The 27,810-nt window shown below is 38.4% G+C and overlaps 4 protein-coding genes across 4 annotated transcripts; 3 read left to right on the top strand and 1 right to left on the bottom strand.

Annotated features, from left to right (window-relative positions):
* Positions 1-128: 128 nt before the first annotated feature.
* LOC108172751 (uncharacterized) lies at positions 129-2,549 on the top strand. The gene is made up of 2 exons (XM_017335239.3): positions 129-257; positions 961-2,549. Exon 2 carries the CDS (start codon positions 965-967, stop codon positions 2,411-2,413), a length of 1,449 nt encoding a protein of 482 aa, XP_017190728.3. The 5' UTR covers positions 129-257; positions 961-964; the 3' UTR covers positions 2,414-2,549.
* A 7,145-nt stretch (positions 2,550-9,694) lies between these two features.
* Positions 9,695-11,850, top strand: LOC103429649 (F-box/kelch-repeat protein At1g30090). The gene is made up of 2 exons (XM_070807198.1): positions 9,695-10,218; positions 10,266-11,850. The coding sequence occupies exon 2, from the start codon at positions 10,475-10,477 to the stop codon at positions 11,690-11,692; it is 1,218 nt and encodes a 405-aa protein (XP_070663299.1). The 5' UTR covers positions 9,695-10,218; positions 10,266-10,474; the 3' UTR covers positions 11,693-11,850.
* A 5,399-nt stretch (positions 11,851-17,249) lies between these two features.
* On the top strand, positions 17,250-17,768 carry LOC103429650 (outer envelope membrane protein 7). The gene has a single exon (XM_008367782.4). The coding sequence runs from the start codon at positions 17,344-17,346 to the stop codon at positions 17,611-17,613; it is 270 nt and encodes an 89-aa protein (XP_008366004.1). The 5' UTR covers positions 17,250-17,343; the 3' UTR covers positions 17,614-17,768.
* Positions 17,769-18,566: 798 nt separating this feature from the next.
* LOC103412398 (cullin-4-like) lies at positions 18,567-27,156 on the bottom strand. Its single transcript, XM_029110244.2, has 17 exons — positions 26,641-27,156; positions 25,357-25,472; positions 24,925-25,271; positions 24,084-24,264; positions 23,775-23,897; positions 23,392-23,679; positions 22,924-23,049; positions 22,660-22,761; positions 22,517-22,570; positions 20,712-20,818; positions 20,335-20,395; positions 20,113-20,244; positions 19,857-19,994; positions 19,657-19,737; positions 19,340-19,420; positions 19,151-19,231; positions 18,567-19,009 (listed from the first exon to the last, which is right to left on the bottom strand). Exons 1-17 carry the CDS (start codon positions 27,011-27,013, stop codon positions 18,896-18,898), a joined length of 2,505 nt encoding a protein of 834 aa, XP_028966077.2. The 5' UTR covers positions 27,014-27,156; the 3' UTR covers positions 18,567-18,895.
* Between the last annotated feature and the right edge of the window lie 654 nt (positions 27,157-27,810).

Here is a 27,810-nt window from a genome sequence, read left to right on the forward strand (position 1 = left end):
TAGAGAGAGGGGTGTTGAGTAATTCTATAGGCTTTTATAAATGGGCCTTGAAAGAATTTGTGATCCAATTTCACATGGCCAGGCCCAAGGCCCAAAACCGATACCACCGAGGTTCAATATCCATTTTCAACCACTTATCACCACGCCCGTCGTACAACAGCTTGGTCCATACCCAAAGCTCTCCAAACGACTCCGTTGGCTCCGCCGCGGGCGCCACCGTGCCCATCGTCAGCAACACTCTGTAGCATTCGCCGTTGGTAAAATTCATACTCTTTATTGATTATATCTTGATTTTGTTGGATTAAATTATGCAATTGATTTGCTTTAGCGATTTTGCCCCCTTTCTGCACCAAAACAGATGAAACGCTATGCTGTAGATTCAGTTAGGGTTTAGGGTTTATGACGCAGAAATCACAAGCTACATTGTTTCCAAAGCATCAACTTTGTTTGCAAAAGGTAGCCCATGATGGAAGAACTTACCCGGTTGTAGCCAATGACAATTCTCTCTTTGTTTTTGCACATCTAAGAGCTGGTAGGCCGTTATCGGTAGATTGTTGAACATAAGTCCGCATTCTTTTGTACCCTTGTGCATTGATATTGTGTATTTATTTGTGTGCAACATTTTAATCCCAGTTAGCAACTTATTCATCTACAAATCTTATTACTGTATAGACTAAATGAGTTATGTATTTGGGTTTTGACACTTGCATTGTACTCGTTTTGTTAGGCTGCTGACCAGGCTGATCCTGGCTCAGATTGGTAAAGAGAGCCTTTTAATCACTTAACTGTCCAATCAAATCATAGAATTGTTGAACTGCTAATGGAGTGTTGTTAGATGCCCCTTCGAGTACCTACTAGAACGTAGAAGCCATCTCGAGCACGTAGTTCTGAAAATTGTGTTTTGAAATTGTTTTGTTAAGTATTACTTTTATATGATTGTTAAAGATTGTTTACTTTCAGGAAAATGACTAATTTGACAATTTTGATCAAGTATGATGGGAAGTGGGTGAATTCCTCATATAAGGGTGGCAAAACTAAGGCATTAGTTGTTTCTGAAAAACTTACTTATGAGGAGCTTCGAGATAGACTGTATGGTCTCATGAAGGTCGACCCAAATGAATATGGAATTATAATGAAAGCTGTATATAGTGGAAAGTCTCATCCGTATCCTGCGGAAGTAGTAGATGATAATGACGTGGCTGCATTTATTTGTGAGAGTGTTGCACGGGACTGGAAAATTCCATTGTGCGTTACTCTTGAACGCAGGGTATTAGCTTCTGGAAGTGGAAGTAATCAACAAGCTCCAATCGGCCTTGCAATTCATACTACAAAATCTCATTCATTAGATCCCCACACTCAACATGAAGAACAAAATTCCTTTGACTTCATTTCCAGTCCAATGCCAATGGACTTCAGTTCAGGGACTCAAGCAAATTCTGATTGTGTTGATGGATTGATCCATGATGATTTCGAAAATGATAAGGAGCATGATAATATAGAAGTTGATGTGGAACAAAACAACCTGCAACATGATGATGTGCCTTGTGACAAGCTGCAACTTTCTGAGGTGCCTCAGCCAAACTTGCAATTTGATGATTTGCCTCATGACAGCAGGCAATTTGATAATATGTATCATGAAAATGTGCAATTTTGCGATCATCATCTCAATCCTCCTAAATCTCTACCTCGAGCTCGGTCTTGGCGTAAACTCACAGAAGAAATGGTTAATAGGATGCTGAATTCGGGGTTGAAAGCAGGGGGAGATATGGAACTAGGTTCAGTGTACAAGAGCAAAAAGGATTTACAGAAGATGTTAGCCCTTGCTGCAATTAAAAGAAGTTTTGAGTTCAAAGTTAAGAGGTCCACGAGAAAGAGATTTTCTGTTGAATGTGTGAATAACAACTGCGCATGGAAAGTCCATGCAACCAAGTCGCCAGACTCTGATTATTTCATGATAACAAAATATGATAGTCGCCACTCTTGTTCATCAGATGCTAAAAATCTCAGTTCGTTAGATGCAAAAAATGGCAGTCACCGACAAGCAAGCAGCTTGCTCATTGGTGAGTTTGTAAAGTCAAAATACAAGGGTGTTTTGTGCCAATGCAAGCCGAAAAATATCATTGAGGATGTGCAGAAAGATCTTGGAGTGAATATAAGTTATTCGACAGCTAAGAGGGTTTTGGATTGTGCATTGAAAGATGTTGGGGTATCATCACCAGAACTTTCTTCTAAACAGGGGTCAAGTGAAAGGTGCAAGAAGGAAAGAACTCCGTCTCAACCAAAAAAAATGTCCCGTGGAGAAGAGCAGTCTACACGGAATTGTGGAAAATGTGGCTCAACTGGTCATTACCGTAAAACCTGCAAGAACCCTATTACTCTTCATCTTAATTCCGAAAGTGAGTTTGCTGCCTAGAACTGGGGCGTGGATAGCCCTAAACTGTAGTAAATTATTATCTAGAGACAATGCATTTTTCATCTTTTCTACTGTCGTAAACTTTTCATGTTTTCATTGACACTTTTTATTAAGCTTTGAAACTAGCTTGACATAACTTCAAGTGATGTAGCTGAAACAAAAAGTTTTGAAGTACTTTACTTGAAACCTTCTGAGCCTGCTGGAAAAGATTTCAAGTATGGTACATGAAACCATTTGAACATTCAAAATGGTTATGAAAAGACTACTGAAAACAAGTTGAGTCCAACCCAAAATGGTTCAAGCTTAGCATTTTGAACGATGTTGAAGAGAACTACATAAAACCCAACTGCTTGGGCTTGTTATGGTTTGGAGTAAGATTTTGACATCCTTTGTATGTCGTATATTCTTACCCTCAAAAGGAGCAGTGCAGAAAAGGGGTATGATGCTTACTATTCATGTGAAAATGATGTTATTTTGGCTTAATACTCCAGCAGTGAAGAATGGCGTGAAACAGGGGGCTTTATGGCTTCTCTAGATCCACTGGTGAAGCAAAGGTATGTGTAGTTTTTAATTTTAATTTACGGGTTTTTAAATTTTTTTACAAGAGTATGGTCTTTATTGTGGCCTTCGGTTTCCACAGATTTTAAAGATTTATCATTTTCAGTTATTTGGCTTAATTGGAAAGCTGCTATCAGTTAGCTTTATGAGTTTCCATAGCAAGGGGGTTTGCAATTTGCAGTTGTCTCGCTGATTTTTTTTGAGTTTTCTTTATGGACATCTACATGAAGAAGAGTCATTAATGCTTAAGAAAAATAAAATTGATTTGTTAAAAAAAATAAAATAATAAAAAAATAAAATTACATGAGCAGCAAACACGTCGCAGAATAACTGTCATAGAACTGCAATTATTACCCTATGTGTAACAAGGTCTATGACATTTATTCTGCACCGAGTTCACTACTCATGTAATTTTATTTTCCTTATGCATTAGAGCGGATGATTTGTCATCTTGGATCTATCTTGCAAAAGAATAGAGAATTAGATAGAGATCTCAACCATAGAATACAAGTTGGATGGATGAAGTGGAAGAGGGCATCGAGTTTGTTGTGCGATCTTCATATGCTGCTAATGCTCTAGGAAATTTTTTACTGGACGATAATAAGGCCAGCAATGCTTTATGACATGGAGTGTTGGGCGGTCTAAAGTCAATACATGCAAAAAGGTGAGTGTAGTGCATATGAGAATGCTTATGGATGTGTAGGCATGCAAGAAACATAGGATTAAAAATGATGATATCTGAGGTAAAGTAGGAGTGACCGCAATTGAAGATAAGATGAGAGAAAATCGGTTAAGGTGGTTTGGACACTTGAACCGAAGACCTGTAGATGCTCTGGTTAGAAGATGCGACTATGAGACGGAAGCTTAGGGCAAAAGAGGTAGTAAGACCTAGGAAGACTTGGAAATAGACTTTAAGACAAGATATGGAGTACTTGGAGCTAAAGGGAAGACATGGCGCAAAATCGAGCGCAATAGCATTCTAGAATTCATACAGCCGACGCTACTTGGTGGGATTAGGCTTGGTTGTTGGTTTGTTGGGTATTAATGGCTCTCCTTTATATATATCCATGCCGATAGGATTGATTTAATGTTTCCAATGCATGAGCTGTATGTGGCAACTTTTTTTTATTGTATTTGTGTAACGTGTCTTCTATTTTTAAATGAGTTTTATGAGGATTTGTCATTTTCCAAATATCTCCTTTATCAATAGGTTTTGTAGCATCCCGACACACTAATATAACAGAGAAAAGAAGTAAGGCTTCTTCCTCACCGCTTCATTGTTTTTGCTTATACTTCTATCTTCTTCTTCTTCTCAAAGGCCTTGTTAAGGGTTGCCGTTTTCACTTCAACAATGAATTTCCGTTTAACCCCTAAGAAAGAAAAGGCAGAGAAACATGTGGGCGTCCATTGCTTATATTGCAAAAGGGTGTTACAAAATCGCCAGGCTCTAGGGGGTCATCTTAAGGTTCATAAGGAAGAGATCAATGCAAAGAGGAGCCAGAGGTATGATAGCCATTTCAGCAACTCAGAAATTACGACTCACAATGCTCGTCCTTTCAGCATGCTTCATCCTGAAATTTTTTCTGGAGTTGCTGGTAGCAATCCAAGTAATCTCATTGGTAAGTTAACCTCTCCTTTGAATTTCTCCAAGAGATTCTAGTCCAATCAAAATAGCCAGGTGAATGTGAGGTTTGTGAGCAAGTCCTATGAGAACAATACGAGCACCATGCCTCCAAAATTTTCATCTAGCAGTGGTCATGCCAAAATCCCAGATTCTAAACCTTTATCCTTTATGGCTGCATCAGGTTGTACCGCAGTACCAACTGGTATCCCTTCCGGCCTGTCATTCTCTTTTGTCATAAATGGTGTTTGTGAGCTTAATAATGATCAATTTCAATCTTTTACCAATGGATGCCATACCTTCGGGCTCACATTGATGGTATAATTTCATATCATGTGAAAGCTGTAACTGATCTTGAATCAGATCTCCGCTCAAATCAGTCAGCTTGCTTCAAGGAATGTAGTACTGGTGGTTCCTTGCCTCCACATCCCAGTCAATCTTCTGGCCAAGGCGAAATCGGTCGGTGTAAGACAGAGACTGTCTTAACCTCTAAGAAAAGGAAGCGGTGCTCCTTACATGAAGCCAGAGGAAGTGCTGAGATGATGAATGCACTAAAAAGGCCTAAGATCAACTCTGAGCTGTCAATGGAAACAGATAAGCCTCCACATCTCAGTCAATCTTCAGGCCAAGGTGAAATTGGTCTGTATAAGACACAAACTGCATTAAACTCTATAGGAGGTAAGAGACACTGCTTTGGTGAAGGAGGTGGAAATGCTGAGATCATGAATGCACCGTCAATGGAAAGAGATAAGCCTCCACATCTCAGTCAATCTTCAGGCCAAGGTGAAATTGGTCTGTATAAGACACAAACTGCATTAAACTCTATAGGAGGTAAAAGACACTGCTTTGGTGAAGGAGGTGGAAATGCTGAGATCATGAATGCACCGTCAATGGAAAGAGATAAGCCTCCAAAGAGAGAGCTTCTTCTTTTTAAAGATTCAGAGAACTACTTTTCAGGATCAGGAATAGCTTCAAATGTGGAGGAAAACCAAACAAATCTTGATCTCTCTCTACATCTGTAGCTTTGTATGAGCTATATTACAAAACCCTGAGCGAGCATGGACCAGATAAGCCTCCAAAGAGCTTTCTAGAGATGAAACTCCTTTTTCTGGGTCACAAATAACTTTTATGCGAAAGAGGAGGGCCAAATAAGTCTAGACCGGTCTCTAATTTGTAGCTTTATCTATGCAATGTGTTTGTAAGTAGTGAATATTATAAATAGATATGGGTTTGATAAAAGGGCATTAGCTCTCTCTCTCTCTCTCTCTCTCTCCAAATAAGTCTAGACCGGTCTCTAATTTGTAGCTTTATCTATGCAATGTGTTTGTAAGCAGTGAATATTATAAATAGATATGGGTTTGATAAAAGGGCATTAGCTCTCTCTCTCTCTCCAAATAAGTCTAGACCGGTCTCTAATTTGTATCTTTATCTATGCAATGTGTTAGTAAGCAGTGAATATTATAAATAGATATAGGTTTGATAAAAGGACATTAGCTCTCTCTCTCTCTCTCTCTCTCTCTCTAAAAATGAAAAGAAATCTTTTCTGTTTTTTTTTTCATTTATGACTTCATACTTTTCTGATTCTATATCTGCACATCTGGTTGTCTTTCTGATTCTTTTTCATCCTCGAAGTAAATGTATTGCGTTTAGGAAATAGACTGATATGGTTATTGTGGTGTGCCTCTTTACTTTACTACTATTTATATAAAGTCTACACCTTCAGTTTGGTTTATAAGTTTGGTGGAGTTACCGATCCACTTAAACTTGTTTACGTCTTAAGATCATCTTGGATTATTGTTCTTATACATTATTATCCTGAATACGATAAGGTTTTCAAGTCTTGGTGTCCCTCTTTCTGTACTATCTTTACAATGCATATAATTGTCTGATTTACCTTACATGATTAGTAAGCAACAAAGTTATCACAACAATTTTATTTCTGTTATTCAATAGGGTTGCACAGTAGAGATAAGTACCTTGTCGGTAATTGACATATGGTCCTTGCACTCTCAGAACTACTTGTTATTTTTTATTCTTAAACATTTTGCAGTTGCGTGCGCACAGAGCATTTGGTGCGACTATTACCTGTGATCCTGCCGGTGTAATTGGATCTGTCGGCGATACACATCTATGGGGGACACTTGAATTGTTCACTTTAGCGTTTGCATATGGCCTCTTCTTTGAAGGTGGCAAACGGCCTGGCTCTTGCTGGAGCTTCTGTGGGAAAATTGCCGTATGCCAATTATGGCATTGACCCGTTGAATCTATATTTCATATATTGAGAGAGATTGCAGCAGAGCTCAAAGCATTTGGGAGACATCAGAGTGCCAAGCCAGCTTGTTACTCCTTTTATTGGATTATATGGCCTCAATGCTGGCTAATCCTTAAAGAAAAACACCTGTAGTGTGATAATCTTGAAGGGAGTAGCCTGTTGATCTTCACATGGTATCTGTGGGAGGTTGGCTGGAAGCCAGTTCCCCTAATCTCCAAAACCAACTGGAAGTACAGGTCTTTCTTGCTTAGGAGCCTCCTGAAATGGAATGGCAGAATATGAATGTTGATGGGCCGAGGAGAATGGCATCTGGCGGAATTAGAGCAGGGAAAGTAATTTAAACCAATCTTGGCACGGGATATTGAAGTAGAAATCTGGGGATTACAGTTTAAGCTTGCAGTTTGCAATTTAGAAGAAGGCACTAAAAGATGTATTCAGATTTCAGACGGACTTGGCTATTATTGCAAAATTGATGAAACAAGGTAATGTTATCCACCGTCGCCCCTTTTGAAGTGCAGATTTTTTATGCAGCAATTTGAACACTATACATTACTGCATGTCTATAGAGAGAAGAATGCAGTGGCACACGGGATGGCAAATGGAGCTACAACCCTGATTTGGAGTGACCACGCTAAGCATCTTAGGGCTGTTTGTTTTTCTTCCCCCCCTTTAGAGAATCGTGTTTAGACCTTCGTTGCATTATTTTTATGGAGTCATTGCTGGAAACTTACTGCTGCTTTTCTTTTTCTTTCTTGGTCGATTGGACGTTGTTCTGTTTATGTGCAGATTGCAGATCATGATCAAGGATGTTAATGAGCAGTTGCAGTCATCTGTCAAGAGAAGCTATAGCTTCTTATTGGAAATTTATCCTATGCTGCTGAGTACGGTGAGAAATGGTAAATTATGCTCTCTCTATCTCTCTCGTCGCACGACATGTTAGGTGATGAGAGAGACATAAAACGTGAGTGTTTGAACCCACGAAGCCAAGTTTTTTTCTTGCTAATAAGACCGGTTGCTTTGATAGTTAATTGTTCTTTTCTGACCAAAGCCAGATTATTAACAATGTGGTTTGGGGTTTGGTGACAGTCTCTATCTTTCACTGTTATCTTCCTAAATTCAGCTGAAAAACCCAACTTGTATTTTTCTTTGAAATTGTCTGCAAACTTGGTATAAAGGGATTTTTAAGTAAAATAACACAGCTTTCCCTAATAAAAATTAAAAAAGGAGTTTTGGGGTGGTAGGTGGTAGGTGGAAGGTGTTGTGAGCAAGCACGCTTTGTGTGGATTCGGTTTCATTCCCACTTGTATTTCTTTCGTTTTCAGTATCATCTCTAAAAGAGTAAAGACAAAACGTATCTCTAAAGTTTATTCCTCACCAACATATTTGATATTTGTAGCCTTTTATTTATAGGAAAATTAATGAAAAGAGCTTGAAAACTTTGAGTTTTAACGATAAAGATAAAATAAAGCGTAAAGTAAATAGTATCATGATTGACTTTTTAGTCTAAAAGTGTGGTTTTTTGTTAAAATGAACAGTACCGTAGACTTTTCGTTAAAACTCTCTTTATTTATTGGGTTAGGACTCGGGAACACACGTTTTTGACATGCATTTTTATAGGGTTTACTTCGTAATGTATTTTAATGATCCAAACAATCTCTTTCGTGTTTCTTTATAGAATCGTATTCATTCATTTTTTTTTCATTACAAATGAACGTCCATTGATTTTGGATTTGTCTAATTTTTCGTAAGGATGATCTATGCACGATATACTAAAATATAAATAGTTTAGATCGTTGTAATGCATGACGAAGTAGAACCTTATCATAGCAAATGTATGTAAACACCACTTTTCTATCTCTTTCTTTTTTGGTTAATGAGACATCCTCTTTCTTCCCTTTTTGTTAAAGGAGGATAATGGTATCTTTCTCCTTTAGCATTGTGGTACCTCCAACTCCAAGGCTTAATCACACCAAAATTCTTTTCTTCTTAATAAAGGAGAATATCATATGGGAATGTACATGATAGAGAGTTGACAACTTATTCTATTTTTGCATGAAATCATAACTTTGATTCTGATCTTTATTCGAAAATATGTGTTAACGTGCAAGAGGTAACGATATTTATATCTTATACAAAAAATCGAAAATGAAATATTCAAGCTTTTAAGACTGTACGATCAGTAATGCATTAGGATTATGTTACGTCAAATGTAGTGCTAACTCTACATCTCTTTTTACTTTTCACACTTTTATTAATTTATAACCGTTGAATCGAATAAATTGAGACATCGAATGAAAAAATTAACAAAAAATGTGTGAAGAGTAAAAATGAATGTTTCAGTAAATACCATCCGGTTGCTAGAATTGAACTTAAATTATCAATTAAACACAACACTTGGAGCTAAAACAAACATAGAGTAGGATTCTCTCCCCTCCAAATTCCCTCCCTTCAACTCCTATCTCACTTTCTTCTTTGTTTCTCTTTATAAAAACGTCAATGAAAAATATTAATTTGATTTAATCGTAACCGTTCAAATAAAATTGGATCTAAAAAAAATAGTGGAGAGGATCGTACTCCAATAAACACATCAGCAAAGGGTTATCATTTATCCTATTCTATAGTCAATCTCCTTTTCAATATTTCTGGGTAACAGTGTACAACTACTTCCACTTTCATCAAGGAGCGTGCAAATCACTCTCCAACTTCTACCAAAATATTCCCCAGTCTTTTGTCCCACGTGTATTCTTACTCGGTCATTGGGCGCGTGGTTATTCCTTAATCTAGCATCAAGGAATTTTGTTTGCCACATAATAAATAATCTTTGTTAATGGAGGAAGAGTAGGCCGATGGGTCACCACCTTCTCTTCCTATTTGGATGCAATTGCAAAAACCACTCCTCTCTAAATCTCATCAAGTCACCATCTTTATATAACAATCTTTCAACCCTTTTCTGGTTGTAAGTTACTGTTCTTCTTGCCACTTTCTCTCTCTTCCTTCTTTATCTCTCCTATGCTGCTTCTGTTCATAAGTTGTACAGCTTGTATGTGTTCTTCTGGGTTTAGTGTTTGATGGATGTTGAAGCTGAAAAGGTAACAAAAAGTTCGATTCTGTGTGATTTTTCTGAACTGGGTTTTTGTTGGCGGTTGGATTTTTTGTGTACTAAAGGACAAAAGATTGGATTTTGAGCTGCTTTCTGAGGTATTTTTGGTTTATCAGATAGTGCGAGTTTTGGGTGTTTTCTGTTTTTTCATCTTGGGATCAAATTTCATAGCTTTTGGTTTTGAATTTGGTGTTTTAATTGGAGATAGTGGTGATTGTGTGTATAGAAAGAACAAAGTTATGATTTGTTCATACATTTGAGTTAAGTTTGGATGTAGAACAAAGTTATGATTTGTTCATACATTTGAGTTAAGTTTGGATGTTTAGATTATGATCATGTAAAATAATTTGCTGCTGTAATTTTGTGTAAATTTGGATACTGGGATTGCTTTATTTGCACAAAATCTGTGAAAGATAAGTACTTTTCTTAGTAAGATTATCGGAGACAAATATAAGAACTAAGTTGCATGTAAAGTAAGGGTTTTGGTATATTTTGCTCAAACGGTGAAATATGCAACGGGTTAGATTGTCCTCCCAGCAGGCGCCGGTACACAAGCTAGGGGATTCTCAAATTGCATTATCCCCGAAGTTTAGGTTAGCGGTTATCCAGTCTTCGTTGTTGAATCCTTCCCCGGCATTAGAGTTATCTCTTGAGGAAAACTCCCTCATTCCTGGCCTTCCTGATGATGTTGCACTTAACTGCCTCCTTCGGGTTCCAGTCGAAAGCCACACAGCAGGCAAAGCTGTCTGCAAGCGTTGGCATCTATTGTTTGGTAGTAAAGAGCGGTTTTTTACTCGAAGAAAACAATTAGGCTTCAAAGACCCTTGGCTTTTTGTCTTTGCCTTTCACAAGTGCACTGGAAGGATTCAGTGGCAGGTTCTTGATCTCACTAATTTCTCTTGGCACACTATCCCTCCCATGCCCTGCAGAGACAAGGTTTTCCCCCATGGTTTCAGATGTGTTTCGATGCCCCATGAAGGAACTCTCTTTATTTGCGGTGGTATGGTCTCTGATGTGGATTGTCCGCTTGACTTGGTCCTGAAATACGAAGTTCAGAAGAATCGGTGGACTGTAATAAATCAGATGATAAGTGCTAGGTCTTTTTTTGCAAGTGGAGTTATTGATGGGAAGATTTATGTGGCTGGAGGAAACAGTTCAGATCTTTTTGAGCTTGACTCAGCCGAGGTTTTGGATCCTGTTAAAGGGAGTTGGCATCCCATAGCTAGCATGGGAGCAAATATGGCCTCTTATGATGCAGCAGTTCTCAACGGAAAGCTTCTTGTTACAGAAGGCTGGTTGTGGCCTTTCTTTGTCTCTCCCAGGGGTCAGGTTTATGACCCGAGAGCCAATAATTGGGAGAGCATGGCTGTTGGACTGAGAGAAGGCTGGACAGGTTCGAGTGTGGTGATTTATGGCCATTTGTTTGTGGTCTCGGAGCTTGAAAGGATGAAGCTTAAGGTTTATGATGCGGATATTGATTCTTGGGAACCAATAGAAGGACCCCCTTTGCCAGAGCAGATCTGTAAACCCTTTGCTGTTAATGCCTGTGATTGCATGATATATGTTGTGGGTAGGAACCTTCATGTTGCTGTCGGTCAAATCTCAAGGGTTAGCCATAAGGGAACTTGCGAGAAGAAGTGGAGCTTTGGTGTTCGATGGAATGTGGTTGATGCGCCAGATTGTTTCTCTGACTTAACGCCCTCAAGTTCACAGGTCCTGTTTGCTTAGCTGGTCAATCTCTCGTGTCATGTTCTGCCACTTTGTATGTCCTTGAATAAGTTCTGGTTAAATAGAATACCTAAGCTATATAAAGCGCATGGACGTGTGTAAAATGGCTTTGTGTTATTGGAATGTATTCAAGTATATGGTTGTTTTTCCTCTGTTTATATGGTTGTTAATCTTTTGTGTTCTCTTCCTTTCTTTACTTGATTTCTCATTGTGTGTTGCGTATACTATTGTACTCTTGCTTGGATACCCCTGATATTTTCCCCATGTTTTCGGACGAACTTTATATTTGGCACTATTTTTTTCATACATGTATTTGGCACTATTGAATACTATATATCTTTGCAACAGAGAAACTAGTTTATTCAGTACCGAAACCAGTAGTTACTCTTGTATCGACTTCCTCTATTAACTGGTTTGTGCTGTATTCCGTAACTTTGTTTTCAGTAAGTGCCTATTTAGTGACAGTTTGATATTTCGTTTTTGAGAATTCTGATCAAAACCAAAGCATGAAGTCAATGAACTTCAAGCATCGTAAGAACGAGGTCGGCAATGCATTAAGTGGGTAAGTGTGAACCATTGTTCTTTACAAAGTGTTAGCTTAGCATTGATGTATCTTATCTGTTTCTATACTAAGCATGGATCCTTATACTCGGTTCAAGCATCGTGTTCGGTTTGTCTCTTGATTAATTTAATATGCTGCTCCCCTTACTAATGCAGAACGTTAGTCATCTTTCCTTACTGCATCTTCTGCATCAGGCTAAATGTCAAGTTGCAAGTGATTTCTTACCCTCCTGCATATAATCTCCATTTTCCTTAGTAGTTTTTCCTCTGATGTATGCCTAAGATCTTATTCTCGAGACTTTTCTCTATTCGGCCACTATGTGACATACGATTCAGTTGAGCTAGCTACCTTTGCTCCTTATTGGGTGTCGTTCGAACAAATGACTACATAATCATACTCCAAATGGAGTAGATGCTAGGTTTACTTAATCCTCCAAGATTTTCTTTGGTTTACAATGTTCATAGTGTTTTCGTACATGATCTTAGTAAACCCTTGGACAAGTTGCTTTCGTGATAGGGTGCTGCATCAGATTTTTCAGCGCTTTGCAGTTATGGGGATCGACATCTGGATTGATCACAAAGTTGTGCGAGCTTCGAAGAAAAGGGTGAAGGTAGGTATAGCTGTCCTGGAAGGCTGGAACCAAACTGTTGGAGGGCCATGGCCTTAATTGAGTTCCAGGATTGTTCAATAATTGGGAGTTATGGAGCATTTGTGTTATCTGTGGCTGAGAAGAGCTGGATTTGGGGTTGAAAAGGACACCACAACAGAGAGGATGAGGCAACAGCTAGTGCTACCAGAATAACAAACAGCAGCTTGGAGTTGAAGAGTTACGTGAGGGGAGAAACTCCTATATCCCTTGTTTCGTACCGCTCTCCTCTCTCTCATCACATGACTACCCATACGATGAGAGAGAGGAAGAGGGTTATGAAACGAGGGATACTAAGTATTGTGCATGTAAGCTATTTACCAAAAGCTGAAAAGTAGAAGAATACATTGCGTTTTATGTGACTCTAATTCACCCATTAAATTCTCTTAAAAAAATTTAGTGCACATCCGATCGTTAAATTAAGCAGTGCATGACATACATTGACGTATTATTGAATCTTCGAAAACTGGATGTATTATGTGGGGCTATTGTTATTGAAAACAGTGTCAATGGTACCTCACAAAACTAGTAAACTGTAAATGGTTACTTCCTTTTGTCATGCCTTGATCCTGACATACGTCTAGGATCAACACATGACGTCATGAAATACTCGTATATCTAACATGCCTTGCCTCCGGAATATGAATAAAGCACCACTCAAGGTCCAAATTGCATAGTAATTTCCGTGTATTTTATGGATGCATCTAACTTTCTCGTTAGACTGCATACATACCCTCAATAGAGATCAAGTCATTCGTAGTTCATCCTTCGCTAGAACTCAACATATATCACAGCCCGTTCAAGCCGAAAGGCATAACATTCCTCCATCAAACATATGGACTTGACAAGCATGAATTATTCAATTCAAGCTACATAATGAACCCACATGACAATCAAGGTTTATATTTCATCCATCATATAAACCATTATGTTTCAACATAAAATCGCAATTCATAGCATGTAATATATCAAAGAATTGACAAAGCACAATAGTATCCTCTAGTTGCATTGATCACTGATCTAATTGTATTAATAACAATCATATTCAACATCATTCCACAATCACCTCAAGTAACCCATTCCATGAATCAAGGAGACACGATATTAACATTTAATTACATTAATCAGTCAACCAGATCACATATCAATGCACGAAATTTAATAAAGGAATTCTACATAATTCCATGCTTGGATTCCAAGTAATAACCTGGTAATTCTAATTTATATTCACAAGGTCTGTTGTGGGTAATTCTCATTCACTCGAATCCAGGATTCTAGACTAACCTTATGGAAATGAGCAAGAGTAAGGATTCTAGACCACTTAATGGAATCCAAAATATCAAGCGTTTCTCGTAATCTACCCAGATTTGTCACATATAAAATCAATGCCTACATCATGGAAATGGTACATCAGGCCAATCAGACACTTAGATAAACTGCGAGGCTCGGGTGAGTGACAATAATACAAGTATGTGATATTTAGTAAAAACAGACCATCGATCATAATCTATAAACATCGAGTATAGAATCATGCTTTATGAAATCATAATCAAGTCGCTGCAAACTCCGAATGAGTCGCCCAAACATCCAACGGCTTTTCTAATTCAACCCACAAGTTTCTCAAAACCATCATTCATATGTGCATTAAAAACTAGGGCTAAAGGGACGCAGTTCGGCCGAAGCCTACATAAGTAACCAAACAGGAAGTGGCCCCCCAAAGCGGATTAACCACGCAGAACCACCCCTGAGAAAGTAACCAAGTAGACAGTGACCCCCCAACATGGATTAACCAAGCAGAGTCACTTCTACAGCTGTTAGGAAGTGATCACCCAATGCGGATTAACTAAGCATGATCACTCCTAAGCATACATGGCCATAAGGATAGCCCAACGCGGATTAACCAAGCACGATCCATATATAGTATGATCCCCCAATGCGGATTAACCAAGCTGGGTCAAGATAACCAAGTAGGTAGTGACCCCCCAACGCTGATTAACCAAGTAAAGTCACACATACAGAATTGTTAGGTAGTGGTCACCCAATGCGGATTAACCAAGCATGATCACCCTTACGTATAAATGGTCATAAGCATCGCCCAACGCGGATTAACCAAGCAAGACCATCCATGTACCACTGCTACATGGTGCAGTTAGATCAACACACAAACCACTTACCCTTATCTCATCCACTATGATTTACCTCGTAATCACTTGCACTATCAACTTTTCATGATCACTATCTTATCATACAAGCATAAAAGTTCTACATAATACTTCTCATAAGATTCTGGGTTCACATCATCATAAAAACAATCATACACATCATACATATCTAACCACATTTCATAAACGTTTCCAAGCTACAGTCGATTCACAATTAATAAACATAGATCGATGCTAAAAATAAAAATAACAATTCAATAGAAATCACATTTAATGAACAAGTATAATTCAATATGGTGCCACTAATACATATATCGAGACACACATTAACTGGAAACGATACATCATCGTGATGAGCCAACTAAGCGCTACCAAGCCTCAACAACAAATTAGAGATAAACGACACTCTAGAGTAGAGCACGTTGACTAGAACGTCAACCGTCGATAAGGTAGGTCCATTAAGGTTAACAATCTAAGGTTATTCAATCCGAAAGATCCCCACATCGGACTTCCAATCCATAAGTTCTCAAAGGTCCAACTGATGATAACTATGGTGCTCACAAAGTTGTACAACGATCCAACGATCGGATTGTCATCAATCATACAAACAAATGGTGGTCCAATTTGATCACCAAACCAAACAATTGAATTTCGGGAAACCGAGCTAGACATAGATTCATAGGATCACTAGAAGGTATTTGGTACTTAGACAACACTCGTAGACGGTCCCACGCACCGCCACACGCGATGGCAGCCATGGTGAAGGGTTTGAAAACCCAAATTTTCAACCTTAACAAAAAAAGCTCAAATTTACGTGGTAACTAGAGCTCAACAAGGGAAACATTATTCACAACTAGGCCAACAACAAATTATAACCGGAAACCATCCAAATTCATCGAGGAAAACCGGGTTTCTAGGGTTCTAAACACCTAACTCTAAAACGAATATGAAAGCACAAACCAAGCATACCAACTTGAAGATTATGAAGAGTAGATGAACTTTAATAGCTCACTCGAAAGAAATGGTTGCCGAAATCACTGGAAAAATGACAAAATCGCTGGAAACCCATGGAACTTTGCTGCCTCAAACTGGAAAAATGGATAAGAAAATGGGAAATCTAATACTACAGAGATGTAGGGCTCGTCAAGAACTTTCCATGGTACCAAGATCACCCAAAATGGAGCTCAGATGAAGGAGGTACAAGCGGGTTAAGTTTGTGGGTTAAAGGGTCAAATTCTCCCCCAAAATGGGTTAGCAACAGCCTTTTTTCTACTTTTTTAGAAACCTTCCCCTTTTTAATTTGATTCCTCCTTCCTCCTTCCAACTGATTGGTCCTCTTATTTTGGCTTAAATCTAATTAGGCTTCTTCCTTGTGGAAGTTTAAATGATTTAAAATCTATAGTTTAGTAAAACAACTTCAAATACCCGTAACTATACCGTTATAATCCGGACTTGCAAACGACTTTCACCTATACATTTGTGGTTTCAAGATCTATTCGAAAATATAAATTGTGACATCCAAAGGTCTACAGATTTTAAATAATTAATTTCTAAACTTCAAACTTCGTAACTAGTTTAATTAAAATCTAAATTCAAAAAAATTAAAATAAATTCTCGAGAAATAATATAAAATCTCAATAATACAAATACGTAGATTATAACAATAAAATTTAGGAAAGGGATTTCACACATTTCCTAAATTTTTACCGTATACTGGCTTGTATTGTGTTTCTTAGTCAACGTTGTTCATCTTAGTTAACCCTTTTTTTATGAGTTTTTTAGTTAAAATGGTCTTTGAGATTGACATAACTTCTCCCTTGGTTTTTAGGATTTGAAATCGATAGAAGTTGTTCCTAAGTTTGTTTACCATCAATTATTTTGTTCATTCTGTGAAAAATTCTGTTAAATAAGGACTAAACAATGAGTAAAAAATTGAGAATATTTTTGTCATTTTATTCTTATTTAACGGAGGTTATGAAATGAAATGATTTGCATTATAGCAGTTTCACAACTTACAAAGTATCAAACACAGGACCTCCCGTTATTTTCTTTAGGAAACTGTTGTCTGCACTTTTCCACTGGACCACGATTTTACAAAATGGGCTTTGATGGCTTAAAAAAACGTGGGCTTTGATGAGGGTTAGGTAGTGGTGAGTATAGCCCAATCGGATAGCTTTATCAAATCCACTCTGTGTGGGCGCATGACCGTTGTCTGATGAGACTCTGAGACCGTAGAGAATCGACGAAGCAGAACCAAGGGAGAAGAAAGGAGAAGAAGAAAATGGGGGCAATAACGGCCTCAGTGATTGCGATAGTGGGAGTGGTTCTCGGTTGGATCGCCATCGAGATTGCCTGCAAACCTTGCCTCGAACAGGGCCGCCAAGCCATCGATCGCAGTCTCAATCCCGACTACGATCCCGACGACGACGTCAGCGCTCCTCTCAACCCTCCCGCCGTCAACACCACCGCCGTGGTTCTCGAGGCGGAGGATCCCAAAAGCGCCGCTGCCATCGCAGCTTCTTCTCATTCCGATGCCATCAAGGCCGTCTGATCGGCTTCCTTTTCCTTTTCCCATCATACAATTACATTGTTGCTTTCAATTTTTATTTTGTATTTTATTATTATTTATTATTTTGGTTAAAATTAAATTAGAGGAAAATCAATGTAATTGTCTAATTTTGTATGAAATGGAATTACAATGAGAAATGTGGTTTTTTTTTTTTTTTTTTTTTTTTTTTATCTTCGGACTTCAAATTCTGAAATATAATTCAATTGTCTTTTATGCCCTCCGTCAGTGGGACCAGTCTTTAAGCAAAGATCAATTCGCAAGGCTATATTAGACCGTGGATATTTATCAACACAACAATCAAACTTTATTCCATTAAGTAAAAACGGTTGCATGAATTGTGATTGTTTAAATCCGAGTAAGGATTCGGGGTCACACATCGTTAAATTTGAAATCGATGGTCCATAACCATGTAGTTCCTTGTCACATTGTTGTATAAACCGATACAACCAGAAGCTGATTTTCGTCAACTTGACATTCAAGTACCGTTTGGTACGTGGGACGGGATAAAACAAAATAGGACGTGACGTTCCGTTTCACGTTTAGTGCACCTAAAACGGGTGGAACATGTTATTTCACGAGACGAATTTTTTGTGAATTTTCATTCCACCTCAACCCCCTGAAACGACTCGTTCCACATCTATGGAACACAAAATTATAACATCTCCGTCTCCTTCCTTGTTTCCATCTGAGGGCATATTTGCTCCCTTTCCGTTCCGTTCCACCCCGTCCCATTTCATTTCGTTCTGTCCCGTCTTTGGGAAGCTCATGGTGCAATGAAAATTCTACAAAAGATTTTTGGTTGAAAATTGAAATTCACAAAACCAAGTAAAAACAGAGCGAAAAATGCGATTGTTGAAAGGGAAAGGTGTGCCAAAGGACGCGTTTGTCGCACATACAACAACACTCGAACAGAGAAGAAACGAAACTACCAGGCGTGTCAAGATATTCTTCTTCTTTTCTTTGTTACATATTACCCTATTTCATAAGAACAAGGAAAAAATCCGCAGTTCATTCACGCAGTCGACTCTTTTCGCAGGAATACAGATCTGAAAACGGAGACTAAACATTCTTTACAATCAAGTATCGACCGCCAACAAATAATTAAGAGAAAAAGATAAAAACTACAAGTCGCTGTACATGAATCAGACGGGACTGGACCGTACCATCCTGCGTCTTCCCTCCCGAACCCGAAGGGAAGACGGAAGAAGTCTTTCCCGTGTCATTTACAGAGGAGAAAACTTCAAAATCTGCTGGGTTTCCTTTATTATGCTAGGTAGTTGTAAATTTGAGGGTTGTTCTTGTCCCGTTCTAGGTACTCCCGGTCAATCAGGCTTTCAATCCTTTTCTTCAAATCTGCCGGCTTTATCGGAAATTTAAGCTGCTCACCAGAACAAACACCAGCACCACACAATTTCCCTCAATATTTTTCCTTACTCATTCCTTATTTCCAGGCCCGTACATGCTGATTTATATAACTGAATGGATTTGAATGAAAAAAATCAAATGACTTTTTACTTACCTGTTGGAACAGTTCTGTTATCAGAAGAGTGTGACTCAGCACCTTCCTAGTTTTCATTATCCGAACAATAGCAGCATCAACCTGCAATGCACCAGGTAACACAAAATTTTCAATCTAAAAGATAACAGTCATTGGGGTGCGACCAGCACGCGAAATAGGGAAAAATCTGGAACACAAAGAAAGGTTGACCTGATATTGGCGGTCTTGGAATACTCTTTCAGTGGTGCTCGTGTTCTCCTCCACTGTTTCCTTCATTTGGATCGCATTCACCTGCATCCATCAAAATAATGTAAGTAAAATCATGGGAGTGATCAAAATAAGGTCACCCTGCAGTGAACCTAAGTGGTTTTTAAAGCACAGGAGAAAACTGAGAGGACAATACTTTCATATAGACAGATTTACTTTTATAACTTCTCAGATTTAGACGTGTTCTCTGCATATGCAGCTTGGGACCTTTTTGATAACCATTTTTCATTTGTGCTAATGGACATTCAAATCAAATTTACCTTTATGCGGTACAGAGGAGCAATGAAAGTGTCATTGAACGTAAATGTATCACCATCATCAACGTCTCTCCCTTTGGGAAACTATAGCACAAATTAGAAAAAGGAAAAAGACAAAAAGTAAGGGATATGACCCAACATTTCCAATTATGTTACGGACAGAAATTTTGCATATGAATCTGGATATTCATCCAAGCACCCACCTTTTGTAGGACACGAACTTTTCCACATGCAAGGGACTGCAGAGTTCTTCTCAGTTCCTTGTCCTCAATGTCAGTTGAATCCTTAATGTCTTCAAGGCTTAGCTTCTCAGCGTCATTAAACAGCATCAAGACAACAGTCTGGCAAACCAAACGATTATAGTTCAATCACTTACACAAGTAGAATTTAAAGAATTCTACTGGATAACAAAGAATTCATGCCAGAAAACAGAAGCATAATGGCCTAGAAGTGACCAACCTGAAACAGAGAAACTGCAAGCTCCTTTTTGCCTTTAGGAAAATCTGCTTTCAAGACACAGTGACCTAATGAATTTTGCCACATTAAACGCCTACCACTGTACTTGCTTAGGTAAAACTCCTTGAAGATATCCTGTTGGACAATGAAAAATGAGAGTCAGAAGATTTACTAAGCACAATAACCTCGCCAGTAATGAAAGCATCTGTTAAGTAGCATGTATACCTGGTATACATTCAATTCATGAGGAAGTCTAACATCCATGGGAGGATACGTTGGCCAGTACCTGTACCAAAGCACCACTTAGAACTCCTAGCAGATATGGAGAAAATAAATAATGTAAGAAAAATAAAAGTAAGGTTATAAGTTAAGTTCTTCGCAATAGGTTCCATATGTTCTCTCACTAAAATGTATATTCTTAATAATAAGGTCTATGCACAAACTAATACGTTTAAATAAATATAGTATAAATCTTGTTTGACAGAACGCAATGAGGAAGAATTAGCTGGATATGACATATAAATCAAATTCACCAAACTTTATAAACAGTTTTAAAGTAGATCCAACTATTATAGGAAGTAACAAAATACTTTGAAGCATACCCAGTTGTAAGGACATGAACACTCATCTCAATCCCTGATGGGAGTTTTGTCCTGGCCTGGGATGATTGTCTGAAGGACTCGTTTATCTCTTTTGAGAGTTCAATATCCTGAAAAGATGTACATGCAATGAAAGAATTTAATACCCTTACATATATCTCTGGCCACATGTGAATCACAAATCCATTCCTATATAAAGTAAATATGATTTTGAGAACTGAAGAAAGTAGATGATACATAAAGTGCTTATGAATCCCAAACTAACTACAAGAGCTCATATACAAATGGACTTTGTTGACCTCAGCCCAGTGCTATAATATTTACTTTTCCCCTGTTGCCCACCAAAGAAAAGAAAAAAAACTACAACCCATAACATGAGGAACTCAACTATATAGAAAGTTCCTTTCCGTTTGTTTTACCATCAATAAATATGGATTTCTTGGAGGGGGGGCTTAGCCTCACAATGGGCTAGCAATAAAGTAAAACATTCAGAATGAGAATCCAATTGTTCCTTCATTTCAACTACCCTTTCCTCCTATGATGCATACCAAACAACACGAGAGAAGAACACACTCCTCGGGGGGTGCTTAGCCTCGCAAAGGGCTAGCAATAAAGTACAACATTCAGAATGAGAATCCAATTGTTCCTTCATTTCGACTACCCTTTCCTCCTATGATGCATACCAAACAACACGAGAGAAGAACACTCCTCCGCTGGGCGGGGGGGGGGGGGGGGGGGGTGCTTAGCCTCACAATGGGCTAGCAATAAAGTAAAACATTCAGAATGAGAATCCAATTGTTCCTTCATTTCGACTACCCTTTCCTCCTATGATGCATGATGCATACCAAACAACATGACAGAACACACTCCTCTTCATCGTTCCTACTTTTCATTCCTTTCGCAACATACCCTAATCCATCCTCCCTAGTTTCCTTCCCAAGTACTAATCATAGTGTTACACGAGCAAAATGGTTCACTTAAACCCCCTGATGTGGTAACGCATATTGTGATCAACTAATGGCTATCAATGGGCTAGCAATAAAGTAAAACATTCAGAATGAGAATCCAATTGTTCCTTCATTTCGACTACCCTTTCCTCCCATGATGCATGATGCATACCAAACAACATGACAGAACACACTCCTCTCCATCGTTCCTACTTTTCATTCCTTTCGCAACATACCCTAATCCATCCTCCCTAGTTTCCTTCCCAAGTACTAATCATAGTGTTACACGAGCAAAATGGTTCACTTAAACCCCCTGATGTGGTAACGCATATTGTGATCAACTAATGGCTATCACATTTCTTCAAGATACGTGTTTCATGTATCCATGCTTTGCACAGCTAATCAAATCTATAATCTATAACAAAATCCAGCAAGAGTACTCGCCAAAAGATAACAGCGAAAAAGTAAAGCCTAGAAAATACGTTAATCATGCTGTCAATTACACGACCTTCCAGAATCCAGCATGTAACGTGGAGTAGATTAAATTAATACAAGAATTCATTAAACTTAGCAGTTAAACAAGCCTGTTTGAGATCCTTTTCCATATTTTACATCCTACAGAGATAAGCAACGTTGGGCCTGGAATAAGTTTAAGAACTAATCAACCCAGACAATCTTGACCTCACTTTTTTATGCCTTAAAAATTGCACTCTATAAAAGTTAATCTGATGCATCTTGTCAATCCAAAGAAAAGTAGATCAGCAAGGACAAATTCTGCCACCTCCAATTTTGGCATGAAATACTGGAGGCAATAATAATTAATCACTGCAATTAAACATATGACTTAGAAAATATACATACCTTAAACATTCCTTCGAGTTTGTTTGTAAACTGACTGCCACACTCAGTCTTCAGCTGTACAGAGATGAAATTTGGTCAGTACAATCAAGTGACAGAGATCTCATTTAAATATAAGTCATAGAAAATCAAAATCCATTATTTACCTTGGAAATCATAGACTTCTCTGCGTCAATAGAAGCACTCTTTCCCAAAAGTAGCCTTTTTGCAAGATCTTTCTTATAAAATGCTTCAAACACGTCCTTACCCTGGATTAAGAAAAAAAAGAACCTTAAATCAGTATCTAGACAGACACAAGCAACAGAGTAACAAGGGTTTGCAAGCATGGATAAGAGAAAACATGTTTACAAGAAATGCTAGTTAACCCAGGAATCAACTCATTAATTTGGACATTAACACTTCAATCTTACCTGTATAAACCTGAATAAAACCAAGACTTTGTCAAGCATTCCCTCCAATTCCTCTTCAGAGGTACCCTTATTCCCAGCACGAAGCTTCTCGTCCAAAAACTTTGCTATCAGCTCAGCAGGTCGGTTCTACAATAGGAAAAAATAAACTCTTGATCAAACATGTCTATTTAGATCTATATGAGCAGTGCATTAAACTTGAATTCAAAACACACTGGAAAAAAGTGGGGAAGGGGGGAATGTAAATGGAATTAAACTGGCTATATTCAACTGAAAGAAATCTATAGATGGTTATTAAATGTTATAACAAAAACTTATCCAAACTCTTATCATGTATCTAGTATCATTTCTTTGCTAAATTCTGCCTTTCTTATGTCGCATCACTTGAAAACACGTCAAGATTTCCCGTTGTAATATGAAGGAAAAGAAACACAAGAAAACAAGGCAAAAGTCAATTAGATAAAAGACTACCTGTCGGAGATTAATTAAATGCTCGAAGGCATCCTTTATGGTGTTGCAGAATACTTCATTCTTGAAAAAGCTTTCTTCCCATATAGTGTCAAGAGAAGCCTTAAATTCCAAAAGAGAAGCAACCATTTCTTTATCTTTCTCTTCATCCATGATAATGCCCTGCCCTGTCCTCCGGATGTATGAGCTAAGTGCTTGCCTTAGTGATTCAAGGGCATTGACTCTGGAAAAAAGAGTGTGCATCCTTTGAAGGTCCTCAATGCGATTCCCATCCATCAGCAATGTGAAACCCTATAAGAGAAACCATAAGTACCTAAATTCAATACATAGGGGTAGAATTCAAAAACTTAAGGACAGAATAATAAAGTTCATGGCAAGTTAAAAACCTTGTCGAGAATAGCTGGTATATGGCGATCTAAAAGCTGTTTTTCCGCTGTTGCAACTAATGGCTTTCGTGTACTTGCATCCAGGTAGATTAAACATCTTTCATGTTCTTCATGCAACCTTGTCTGCAACATATTATCCAAATATCTCCAATGGTAGGCATAAGTCATCATAGTGACAAAGAGACAAGCTAGATAGGTGCAAAGTAATTGGAACAAGTCATTATGTTCAAAAAATACAGATGAAAAGAAAAAATTGCTGAAGTAAATAGGCCTCATGAAGACTTGAGAGATGGAGAAAGAAATATGCACCTCCACATGCTTCAAGTAATCCGGAACATCTGCTTGCTGCATATATTTCATGCCTTCAGCAGCATAGAATTCAGAAGTACACTCAAGAAATGGCTTCTCAAAGCTTTCTGAGTAGATTCCTAAAGCTGTAAACATCTTCAAAAGATGGTTAAGCAGAGTCCTAGCCACTGCTTCACCTAATCTGGAAAACCAAGACCACAACATTGTAGATTTTACTAGTTGCAAAAGCAAACCCAACAAATTAATAAAGATTCTTGTACTATGTTAATCAATCAACATTCAAATCTTAGGTTTTAATTAACACCTGGCCACTAAGCTTTTTACTTTAAGGTGCAAGTGCTCTATGGCACACCACATATCCTATTATTACTCATCGCCTACCCATAAATAAGACAAAAATTTGGTGCTTAAAATGTCTACCCTCACAGACCCAACATCACGGAAGAAAAGGTTATATAAAATTATCATATTATTGTACACAAAGTCAGTTTCTAGGTAAGATGATGAAAGGCACAATCTTGGCTATATATAATGAACTTCAATATGCGAAGTTTCCTTGTGAAACAAGAAGATCCAAACGCCTACAACGTATAACATATGCCTACAAACATTCATCCATCAAAACCTCACTTAATTGACCCCCAATCCAACCATACAGCCTAAAACCCTCACTCACCTTCTAGAAATAGAAGAAATCTGGGAAGTAAGGACTTAAAATTTATGGTCTTGAAAGTTTACGATCATTTTTTGGACCTGCTTTTTTACAAACCAACCCACCACGAAAGTTATCTAATCTGTCCTACAACCTACCATTCATTGAAATTGGCGGAACATAACTTACCTTTCTTTCTCGATCATTCTTAAAAGGCCGGTGACAGTTTTGTGCTCAACTTCTGGAGACAGAGAAAGGTGTTTGCGGAAAAGCTGCAATCCCATGTCCCACAACGAACGCACATTTGGAGTTTGTTTCACGTATGTCCTATCAAGATATAAAGCTATACCACGAATCATTAACATCTGGTCACAAAGGTCCTGCCAGCATCTCTCAACAAGTGATAAAAAAACCACTAAATCTGGGCTTTGGCCAACCAAAGATTGCAGCGCTGCAGCTATGTGCCTTTCACACTCCTTCTCAATTCGTTGATAAAGACTTCCTCCCATCTTGTGCAGGCAGAGATCATTAACAGCCTGAGGAGAACATGTTTTGCTTTCTGTTAACCCTAGTGCATGGAAAATTCATACTGTAAAACAAAGATAAATGTGGTTGTTCTACCTGATAAAGCTTCTCCAAGTCACAAGAATCAGGTTTCTTTAAGAATATAGCAGAAATAGCTGATTTCAGCTTTGCCCATGTTTCCTCTTCAAAATTCGTGGGTAACGTGGGTTTAGCTTCATTGAGACAAGCAAAATGAGCATGTAATTAGTCAGTAACCTTTTTCAAAATGCAGTCAACTTGCAAAGCAAAATGAGCATGTATTGGTGAGTAACTCTCTATCTTCATGTTTAAGTGTAGGCATGTCTATGAGTTTGTGTGTGCAGAAGCCAGTACAAGAACTTGCTGCTATGAAACCAGCAAACCAGCCCAAATACCAGCAGTCTGGAACTTATGTCATGTCAAGTAGAAACACTGTACATTTGCGAAGTTAACAAGTATTGTGTACTGCAAAATCCACTCTTAACTAGAATTGCAGAAAAAGCTTAAACTCTAGTCCAAACCCAATCATGCTAGGAAGAACATTACCCTATGTTTGAATGAGGGATGTCAAAAGTACCAAGGAACTTTAAACTCAATTGTGAATAATATACTACAAGGACACTACAATAAAAAGGTCGTACCCGGTGCACAAGGCTCCCGCTTTACGCAGGGTCTGGGAGAGGTGAATGTCGGCTAGCCTTACCCCATTTATGGAAAGGCTGCTCCCAAGTCTCGAACCCGAGACCTACCGCTCATGGGCGAAGGCACTTACTATCGCACCAAATGCGACCTAAACAGAGAGCATCTAGGAAAGCAATGACGAAACCTAATTATGACTACTATAAACAGAATTGGAACTTCCATAGTTCAATGACTGACCAGAAAGTGGACAAGGGAGTTCTTGCCATCAAAATCAGCTAGCCAATCACAGTAACCGCAGACTAAACAATTTCATCAGAAGCATGTAAATTGCATGGGACACGCACGAGATTCGAGCACCAATGTCAAACTAAATTTGCAGAAGTACTAGCATGGAAAGAAAATTAAGGGCAAATACACATTCAAAAACATAAAAGAGTTTCTTGATTCGCGCCTTGCAAATGATACAGGTTGAAATTTTGCATAAAACCCACATGAAACTGAAGTATCCAAGTTAAACCCCACCTCTCAATTCCAACTAATTTCACAAATTGCAGACCATCAAACCCAAAACCTAATTTGAGAAATTGCCCTAGTCCTCAAACCCCAAAGCAAAATCAATGATCCTATCCAATACTACAAAACCTAGAAATGACTATCTGAACCCAGTATATCAAAATTAGCCCCAAAATACGACACCGTATCAGGATCGAGAAGGCGTACCTTTGACGAGCTTGATGACAAGCTTCTTGGTAGAGGGCTGAGGGGGCTGCGCCTTTTTGCGGGACAAATTGGCGGCGATGCCTCGGGGAGAGGGGTCGTCGGGCTTGAGATCTTCGTCGAGGGACATGGAAGAGGGGTCGAATACGGCGTCGTTATCGGGATCCTGGGACGGGTGAGTGTGAGGGTGGTGGTGGTGATGGTGGTGGAGGCCATTTTTGCTGGAATCGAGGGAACCGGCCACCGCCTGCGACTTGGCCTTTTTCATGGGTGGGCCGGCGGAAGAAGGGTTGAGAGAGGAGGACGAGGACGAGGACGAGGTGCCGCTGTGGTTGATCGCTGAGGAGCGTTTGTTGGGGTGAGACATCAAACTCATCAACAGCGCATTGTAAGTGAAAGAGATGAGAGAGAAAGAGAGGAGAGAGAAAGCGAGACGAAGATTTGAGAAGGCAGCAGCTGAGATAGATAGAGCCCGATACGAGACAGAGATAGAGAGAGAAAGAGAAGAGAGAGAGAGTGTGTGTTAATTCTTTTTTTTTCTTTTTTCTTGCATAAATGACCAAATATCTTTTCGAAAATAATGACTAAGATTTTTTTTATGAGGTTTTATGATTTTTTTTTTGGATAAATGATAACGTTAGATGTTTATTTTTTTTAACAAAAGATACTATCTATATTTAGGAAATGATACATTAATGGGTTAATTGTTAATTATTAGACGGGAGAGTGATTGTGAGAATTGAATTCACATCAAGGTGCATACGCATGATTATTTTTCAAAGCAATTAAGCGTCATCTGCTAATTTACTTTTTTTATTTATCCATAACATTTTGTGTGGTTTATACTTTGTTAATGTTGTTGTTTAGATTGTTAATGTTATTAAATTTAATCTTTTGGTTGTAACTATCTAGAATCATAAATTCTGATAAGAAAACGCATATAGTTATTACGAACGCAATCAAGTGTTTGTTAATGTTTTGAAATTATACCGCATCTTTAAATGTGTGATTGAAATCAAGACTTGAATTTAGAGTCCTTCCGTACTCTCCTCACAATGCCAATTTGACATGTTGACTGGTGAGGGGGATGATGAGGGTGAAAGTGTTGGGTGAGACCAAGAGATAAAATTACATTATGTTTAAAGGTCTTGATTTCTTTTAATGTAGCAAGAA

Source organism: Malus domestica, chromosome 10, assembly GCF_042453785.1.
Source record: "Malus domestica chromosome 10, GDT2T_hap1".
Taxonomy (NCBI): domain Eukaryota; kingdom Viridiplantae; phylum Streptophyta; class Magnoliopsida; order Rosales; family Rosaceae; genus Malus; species Malus domestica.